Source organism: Penaeus vannamei, chromosome 42, assembly GCF_042767895.1.
Source record: "Penaeus vannamei isolate JL-2024 chromosome 42, ASM4276789v1, whole genome shotgun sequence".
NCBI lineage: Eukaryota > Metazoa > Arthropoda > Malacostraca > Decapoda > Penaeidae > Penaeus > Penaeus vannamei.
The window spans coordinates 9,014,820-9,024,819 of record NC_091590.1 but is presented as its reverse complement, the minus strand read 5'-3'; the positions used below and the strand labels follow the sequence as shown (position 1 = coordinate 9,024,819).

Genomic DNA, 10,000 nt, shown 5'->3' with positions numbered 1-10,000 from the left:
GACTCCTCCTCATATACATATACACATGAATAATGGGAATATTTAATTATCTTTGTTTTTTTTAGACCAATTCACCTCCAAAGTTTTTAGACAAAATGCAGTTGACATACAAGCTAACTGAGACTTCTTTCTCATGGTCATTATACAATAAGTCCTAATCATATACCAAAGTTAACCACCTAGTCAGAGCCCAGTATGGAAAGTATGGCACTTTTCGACGAGATCTCGGGTGTGCACACAAAAAATTGAAGTGTGCAGTGTGCAATGGTTACCGTGTGTATTTCAAAATTGCACATCCTGAAGCTTTTCAGGTAATTAAAAGCATCAAACTCCTTTAAACTATTAGTAAATTCTTCATTCCATATCGATATTACATTATCATTTTGATCGTTGACAACCATAAATCACTCAGGTGTGCAACCAAAAATTCAAACCAAAATCTCGGATGTGCATCTGGTGTACTTTCCATACTGGGTCAAAGGGTACCATCCCCTGGACCCCTGGGGTAGAGGACCCTAAGTGGATGGGCAAGGGAATTTCACTTTAGCAGTAAGAAACTCTACCTTTTTCTTGGTACAAATTCCAGAATGATTCCTTTGCTTCAACAATTAGCTTGTACAGAGAAATATCAAATTTCCTTTGAACCTATCAACTGGCTGAATTGCATGGTATCTAATTGCACTTTTTTCCATATTTAGGACACTTAATGGGCTCAGATATCACTGTATGATGGATTGACTACTATGTTCATTTCTTCTAGCCACTTGTGTAAATGGTTTTAAAAATGGGCCATAACCAACACAACAATGTAAATGGAACATCTTTCCTGTGCTTGTCAGATATGGACTGTATATACACACATGCATATGCATACAAACACATATACATATACATGCATATATACATATGTATGAAGATATAACCGATATATTTTTCTGCCAACAGTCATGGGAAAAGCGGAAGGTCATGGAGAGAATTGGCATGGACATGTGACAGCCCTGACTGTTGCCCCTGAGTACAGAAGACTTGGCCTTGCAAAACAGTTAATGGCCATTCTCGAGGATATATCAGAAAAGTAAGTATTTACCTTTGAAATATTTTAATGCGCACATAGACTCGTTCACTCTCACTCCCCCTTTCACATCAATGCCCTCCCCCTCATATCCCCACTCTTGTTCCTACTCTCCCACTCCCACTCCCACTCCCATTTCCACTCGCACTCCCACTCTCAACTCTTTTAATTTCTATGGGGAGTATAATACTTTATTAATCTAGTGGATGCATAGGAAAACTCGTTGTGGTTTGACCAAATTTATGGAAAGTATGTGGGACCAGCAACTCCCTAAGAATTGGTGTGAGAAGTGAAGGCTGCCCTGGGGGAGGCTGGGGTAACAAGGCGATGGAATGTGCACTGTGGCCAGCCTGACCTAGTTTGGATCAAGGTTATGGATAAGAGAGGTCTTTACAAGGCAAAAGCTGAACTTGTGCTGAAAAGTGGGTTGACACAGTTTAGGTTTTATGGCATAGACATAGACCTGGCACGGCCTCCTTGTCATTGCCCAATGGCAGTGTTTATTGTCATATTTTCTATATGTCTGGAAGATTTCTTATGCATGTTTCCCTAAGAGATTCAAGTGTAGCTTCGAATTTGGCTCCCTCTATAGAGACAGACACATGCATACGCATACCCACACGCACTCACACACGCACTCACACTCACTCACACACACACACTCACACTCACACTCACTCACTCACTCACTCACTCACTCACTCACTCACTCACTCACTCACTCACACACACACACACACACACACACACACACACACACACACACACACACACTCACGCTCACGCTCACGCTCTCGCTCTCGCTCACGCTCACTCTCACTCTCACTCTCACTCTCACTCTCACTCTCACTCTCACTCTCACTCTCACTCTCACTCTCACTCTCACTCTCTCTCTCTCTCTCTCTCTCTCTCTCTCTCTCACCCTCTCTCTCTCTCTCTCTCTCTCCCTCTCCCTCTCCCTCTCCCTCTCCCTCTCCCTCTCCCTCTCCCTCTCCCTCTCCCTCTCCCTCTCCCTCTCCCTCTCCCTCTCCCTCTCCCTCTCCCTCTCCCTCTCCCATCCATTAACATTCTAGGCTTTAATAATTAATAGATTGCGGTACCAACCATACAGTGTAACTTGAGAAAAAACATGTAGGTGCATAGATAATACAAAAAAAGCTAGACAAATAAAAATAGATAGATAGACATGATAATTATATTGAAAAATATGATTAATAAAAGATTTCCTGAATAGCATCAATGGAGAAAATAATATGTAGAGATGACAAATGTTTTCAGATCTGAATCTGTGTATCATGTTTTTTTTTGTTTTTTTTTTTCCTTTTTCCCTAGGAAGAGATGTTATTTTGTGGACTTGTTTGTTCGAGTGAGTAATCTGGTGGCAATAACGATGTATAAGCTGCTCGGATACATAGTTTATCGCACAGTTCTCCAATATTATTCTGGGGACCCTGACGAAGATGCTTATGGTGAGTGATACAGTTCTTTTTATTTTATGTTAAAGGTTGTATAATGTATAATCAAAATAGCTAAATCACTCTTTCTGCTTCAAAAGTTTAATATTATTCTACTCCTAAAGCTGATTTCCTTGTTCTGCTTTTAAGTAAATACATTCTGTAAATCAGTGCCAAAATTGCAAGGCAGTTGTTAGAGAGAAAAGAAAAAGGTAAGGTTGATATTCACAGTAGAATTTCTTAGAAGACCCCAGGCTAGGGCTTAAAGAGCCATTCAGACCTTGAGAAAAATATCTGTAAATTGTGATGCTTGAAATATTTATAAAGATGAGCACAGCAGGCAGGTAAGCAGGCAAGCAGATCTGTAGAATCGAGATGGAAAATACTTCTGTCAAAAGACAGGAGCAGATTTGTAGGGGTTGAAAATTGTCTTATATCAACAACTGAAGTTTTCAACTGGTACATGTGATAAAATGAAGCAAAATATTTTTAAAGTGTTGAAGATGTTAGTGCCAGCAGTTTGATAGATAACACAGAGACAGCCTTATTGTATTGGTATTAGTAATTCAACAGTGTGCTCTTGCAGTCTGCAAAACTTCTTGGCATTCATAATCTCAGTTTTAAGTATTGGAAGGCAATGTAGGATTCTACAGCAGACAAAGTAGGAAAGAAAATGTAATAAAGGTAACCAAAAAGAAAGAAAAAGATATATAATAAAGTTAAAGGAAGAACACTAAGAGCAATACAAATCTCTGTTTATGCTAAGCCGATACCACTAAGAAAAATTATATTAGTTTTCAGTTATTAAGTAAAATCTTTGCTTGCTTTTCAGATATGAGAAAGGCGTTATCCAGAGATGAACAGCGGAAGTCTGTTATTCCATTGACTCATCCTGTCAGACCTGAAGACATAGAATAAATTACTTGTAGATATAAATGTGTTCACATTAAAGAAACAAGGCTTTGTGTTTTGATAAGTTGAGTGAGATATCAAAGGATCTCAGTAACTCCATACCATAATAAAAATTTGTGTAGTATATTAAACAAACACCTAAATGCTTTCCATGCTAAAACAATTAATAAAATATCAGAGAAAGCCATATGGTGTTTATAATCCTTTAAAAATGCTTTTCCTTTTATTTTTTTTACCATTATTGTTATTTTTTTATGATAAAACCACAAGCATGTTTACGAACACAATAGCAAAAATAAACACAAAACAGAGACAGAAACATTTAGAACTAGATATGACACATGTAAGGCATATATGTTTATAAGTAATAAGTAAAACTGAACACCAGTGAAACAAAGTGCTAATAAGTAGTCTAGAGCTCAAAAATAGAATCTGCTCTTCAGTTCTTTTCAAATGCAAACACCATTAGTAAAGTTCCGCCACCAAAAGATAAGTGATTCCACCTCCATAACTGTTTGAAATTGCCATCTGGATTGACAAGTGAAAGAAAACTGCTTTGCATTTGTACTGAGAATACAGCTCTTATACATACCAGGTACCTTTATTTTATATTGAAGTAATATTCCTTTAAAACCAGAAGAGCTATTTAGTAGACAACTATTCAGATGGTAAAGTATAGTGAAAGAAGCTTTGTATTATTTTTAATGCATGATTGATCTACACAGATGTATAAATAGAACTAATATTACAAACAAAACACAATAAGACTGTGTAATTGTTTACAAAAAATGAATAGCCAATAGGAAAGATGATGTAAACATGACAGATAACATTTACAAGGATGTAAGTATGTTACAGTTCATTGGTCTTAAGATCTTAAGTTGAATTAAAGACCAATGAGCAGCCCAGAATCCAAAACTATTCTAATACACAAGTAATATGTTGTACATCATATATTAAGGTATTGGGACATTTTTTATTTTTTTACGGTACTGGTTAGGAATCCATATTTCACTTGGGAGAATATTAATTTTTCTTTTCAGGATTGTAGCCCCATTTGATGAATAACCAGGTTTTAATATTGAAGACTTGTTCTACTTCCTACATGGAGTTGAATGCATCAAACTATACATTTTTTAAAAATCTGCTGAATCACTTATTCAGCAGATTTTAAAAAAATGTATAATTTAATACATTTTTTAAATGATGTGTAATTCTCATTTTAAATGTAATTTCCTTCCTTTTTATTAATTTCATTCATTGTAATGCAAAGGCTGCTTATGGGTATATGACGATTCTAGATAAAAATGGGTGGGGTATCTCTCTCTCTCTCTCTCTCTCTCTCTCTCTCTCTCTCTCTCTCTCTCTCTCTCTCTCTCTCTCTCTCTCTCTTTCTCTCTCTCTCTCTCTCTCTCTCTATATATATATATATATATATATATATATATATATATATATATATATATATATATAATCTATCTATCCATAAATATATAGCTAACTAGACAAATTTTCAGACAAATAGATTATTTCCATGCATTGTAGTGCCAAAACTTGTAATATGTGCATATGAATAGTCTGTAAGAGTAGAAAAAATATACATTTATATATACATTGACATACCAGCTTCAAATTTACAAAGGCATAAAAACAATTAGGAATTGGTGATTTTTACAGCTGTTTCTCTAGGTTTGTGCGTCACAATGCGTATGAAAGCTTTTAACAGAACGAGGAGAATTAGTATTGTTTGTGTGTGTGTGTGTGTGTGTGTGTGTGTGTGTGTGTGTGTGTGTGTGTGTGTGTGTGTGTGTGTGTGTGTGTGTGTGTGTGTGTGTGTGTGTGTGTGTGTGTGTGTGTGTGTGTACGTGTACGTGTACGTGTGTGTGTACGTGTGTGTGTGTACGTGTGTGTGTACGTGTGTGTACGTGTGTGTGGCTCTGTGTGTGTGTGTCTGTAAGTGTGTGTGTGCGCGTGTGTGCGTGTGTGTGTACGTGCGTGCGTGTTTGGGTGCGGGTGCGTGTGTGCAAATACATACATACCAACGTAAACATGTGTGAATTCTTCCTCCCTTCTCTTTGTCTGTCTGTATACGTCTACATAAATTCATACGTTAATTATATAAAGTTTTACTTTTTACAGCAAACTTCCAGGAAGACTACTGTGGCCTAGTGAAAAAGGCTGTGGTGCGTTACTCTACAGAGAGAGAAAAATGCGCGGTATTTAATAACGAACGGTATCTCTGGACAAAAGAATTAGTCTTGTGCATAATAAGCGGCCGGGTTAGCGGGGATGGGGGGGTGGGGGAGCCCTCTACACGCAAAAATGTATAACAGTAGAATGTGGAAATGAAAAAAGAGAGGGAATTCGTGTACTAAATTCCTGGATTAATGGACTATCATCTTTTACATTTGTTTCTTATTTGTTCTAATTTCCGTTTGTATTTAACACAGCGGGCTTTTTTTTTTTATAGAAAATGTACCCCCATCCCATCCGCGCTCAAAATTTATTCGTGAGCAAAATCTCGCATACACGGAGGCCGATCATCAAGGGAGTGTGTACTGTAAGAGTGACTCCATATTTTGAACTTTGAAACTATTTGCAATTCTATTGATCTTTCAGCTATTGCTAAGTCATCTGTATCTGATTTTATTCTACCACAACATATAGACTCAGCAAATATATATTACCAAAAGAATTTGAACTGTCACCGATCGAGAGACAATTTTAAAATCTATACAAAGAATTATTCCTTCATTCTACTGAAGAAATAAGAAGAAAAATGTCGACTGCAACGTCACCTGTCATGTCATTAATGGTCGATGTAGTAACGGAGAAGAAACCTATGACAACTATCCAGGAAGGAAATATCACAGTCGTCGCCTACGTCCCACGGTCCTCTAAGAAACTAGAACGTATACAGGCAAGTTGTTTTCGGCGGTTGCTTACGACAATCGAATTCTTAAAATATTTAAGAAGTTGAAGACACAAACGCAATTATACCTTTTTCATGAACAACGTAGAACAACGTAATAATTTTATCATACCCTCAAAGAAATTTCCTCATTCTGTTACCAACATATCACAAAATTTCATCCTCATGTCATAAACAACGTAATAATTCTATTATACCCCCAAAGAAATATCCTCATCCTGTAACCAACAACAAACTTATTTTCGTAGAAGACGCTGAACATGCTGGAAAGGGAAGTTACAATCCTGCAAGAAATGGGCGAGAAGTTAGAGAAGCGACTCAGCACCTTCCGCCAGGAGAGTTCTTCGTTCACATCCACCATGGACGACCTTCACCTCAAGATGGACGTCCTGAGCATTTCACACAAATCAAAAGCCTCTGTGTGATTCCCTGCGAAAATTAATAAAATCCTGGTCAATATGTACAGAAAGATATCCTTCAGAAGTTGTATTTTGTGGAGTGAAGTGGAACACCTGATGAATCGTAGCTGTGGCTTTGCAAAACAAGGACATGCCAATTTACATGTATATTGCTGCTAAGTGGTTTATCACCGTATATTGTTTTGTCGTTCCACCCTATCATCTTCGGAATGAGGAGTGGATTTGGTGCTCTATTAGATAAAGGTTTTAGTGGACTAGCCAAGGGAAAACAAAGTATTGATAACGTATTACGAGAGCTGTGCATAATCAGTATTGATGTTCATATACATAAGAATATTTATATTTCTACTGGTTTACCATTGTTAGCAATACCATTGTTATAATAGTGATGCATGCTTGAACAACTATGTATATAAGATGATAATTTGTTACTGTAATGAATTATCAGTTCCTTTACTCTTACTTTGCATAAATATTACCTATAAAACACACGTTTGTATAAATTGCAATTGAAGCGAAAAATAGCCTTATACTCACTTCTTTCAATTTTATATTGTTTACCAACTGATTAAGTTCAGGAATAATTAAACATATCAAAATATCAACCATAGCATTTCTACCCAGGCTGAAAAAATCGAATTTTCACAAGACAATGCAAAAGGCCAAGAAAGTAAGAAAAACTAAAAAGTGTTATTCACTTGTAAATAATACTTTAATACAGTCATACTTACAAGCAATTTGTCGAAACCTGTGCTACAATTGCCATGAAATTCAAACCTCTTTCAACAACATTCTCGTTTTAATTAAAGGCATTAACATTGCCACACACGCAGACAATTGGTGTGACTGTTCTCCTCTGTGGACAAATATTAGTTGCAAGCGTCATGGTACAAAACCCCACTCGCTCGCTGATTATAATCGTCAGCGTAATGCTTATGAAGTTGCTAAGAAAGCTTAATTATCCATTGTAAAATACCCCCCCCCCCCTCTCTCTCTCTCTCTCTCTCTCTCTCTCTCTCTCTCTCTCTCTCTCTCTCTCTCTCTCTCTCTCTCTCTCTCTCTCTCTCTCTCTCTCTCTCTCTCTCTCTCTATCTCTATCTCTATCTCTATCTCCATATATATATATATATATATATATATATATATATATATATATATATATATATATATATTTACACATTCATACACACACACACACGCATACACACACATACGTATATACGCATACATACATATACCTATAGATGGATAGATAGATAGATAGAGAGATAGATAGATAGATAGAGAGATAGACACACACACACACACATATATATATATGTGCGGGTGTGTGTATATCGTACATATATAGTGTAAATTTAGATAGATCAACGCACACGCACACACTCACACACACATATATATTTATATATACACATATATATATAATATATGTACATATATATATATATATATATATATATATATATGTACACAAACACATATACATACTTCCACACACACACACACACATACATATATATATATATATATATATATATATATATATATATATATATATATATATATATACACACACACATATATACATCCGCACATATATACATACTTATACACACACATACACACACATACACACACAAACTCACAGACACACACACACACACACACACACACACACACACACATACACACACACACACACACACACACACACACACACACATACACACACACACACACAAATATATATATATATATATATATATATATATATATATATATATATATATATATATATATTACATATGCAGTAGATGTGAACATATTAAAGTGAAGGTCAATATCTATCGACTATTTATTATTATCTCTATTTATTCCCTGCTCTCTCCTCTCTCACTTTCTCCCTCTATTGAAGGTACAAGCCGGCTTACTGAAAACGGAACTGAACTTTGATTTGTTTTATATAAACCCCATTCATATCGGTCATGTTTTATATATATATATATATATATATATATATATATATATATATATATATATATATGTTATATATATATATAATATATATATATATATATATATATATATATATATATATATATATATATATATATATATATATATATATATAAACACATACATTTATACGATTATAACAGACATACCATCAACATCCCATCAGTACTCCGAATAGAACCATATATGACGTTCCTTCACAACAAAGTGACTATCACAAACAACAGAGTTCTGCTACAGAACCGTTCTGACGCCCGCACGTGCATTTCCTTCAAGGACGACTGGCGCCAAACTTTCCCGGCACGCAGACGAACTGGCGCCAATGATGCCAATCTTATTCCTGGCTTCACGGGGAATTATAACCGGCCATAATTCCATACAGGGGAGCCCTTTCTCCCGGCGACTGATATCTAAGGCCCGTGACAGTGTAAAGATTGGACAGCCGTTTATAAAATCTTTACGTCAGTTGTCTACGTGTTTCTGAATGAGAATTTGACCGTTGGTTGTGGTTTTAGGTAAGGCTTTTTATAGTATGATTGATTATGAAGATTTATGATTATTTATGATAATTCTATTTATCATTATGGATTTTTTTAGGCGCATCTTTTAAAAGTTATTGTTAAAAGATCTAATTCTGTAATTAGAGCCAATGGCCGTGTCCGGTATAAAGCATCCAAAACGATAACTTTGCACACCTATAACTTTCTAAAAACTAACCAAAAACACACACTCAGGGAATAGAGAAACACCTGAATAACAGAGCGCCCTGTATATTTTATATAGCTTTACTCTCAAACCACAGAACTCTGGTTTACAGTTCCCTCGCCATCAAATCACTGCGAACAAATGGAAAGAGAAAATAACCTCTTCATGGTCAAAAACGAATGATAAAATAGTGATCATAGTTGCGTACTTTTGTTTTATTTTTATTTTTTTCATATACAAATTGAGTACTTCTTACGTCGGATATTATGTTCTACTTTTACTTCGTTAAGGTGAAATTATCAGTAAAAGAGAGAGAGAGAGAGAGAGAGAGAGAGAGAGAGAGAGAGAGAGAGAGAGAGAGAGAGAGAGAGAGAGAGAGACAGACAGACAGACAGACAGGGTATCACGGTTTTGTGACACAAACTGCCTGATCGATAAAACGAAGCAATCACTGGTCTTGAAACAAAAATATATATATCTATATACT

At 35.8% G+C, this 10,000-nt stretch overlaps 2 protein-coding genes across 2 annotated transcripts in view; both read left to right on the top strand.

Annotated features, from left to right (window-relative positions):
• Naa20A (N-alpha-acetyltransferase 20 A) overlaps positions 1-3,625 on the top strand; it is a 9,057-nt gene extending 5,432 nt beyond the window's left edge. Inside the window, exons 2-4 of the mRNA XM_027355350.2 lie at positions 946-1,075; positions 2,405-2,541; positions 3,359-3,625. Coding sequence (XP_027211151.1) covers positions 946-1,075; positions 2,405-2,541; positions 3,359-3,444 — 353 coding nt within the window. The 3' untranslated portion in view covers positions 3,445-3,625. The remainder of the gene's footprint in view (positions 1-945; positions 1,076-2,404; positions 2,542-3,358) is intronic.
• Positions 3,626-5,899: 2,274 nt separating this feature from the next.
• LOC138860582 (uncharacterized) lies at positions 5,900-7,363 on the top strand. The gene is made up of 2 exons (XM_070118385.1): positions 5,900-6,358; positions 6,619-7,363. Exons 1-2 carry the CDS (start codon positions 6,218-6,220, stop codon positions 6,793-6,795), a joined length of 318 nt encoding a protein of 105 aa, XP_069974486.1. The 5' UTR covers positions 5,900-6,217; the 3' UTR covers positions 6,796-7,363.
• The last annotated feature ends 2,637 nt before the right edge of the window (positions 7,364-10,000 follow it).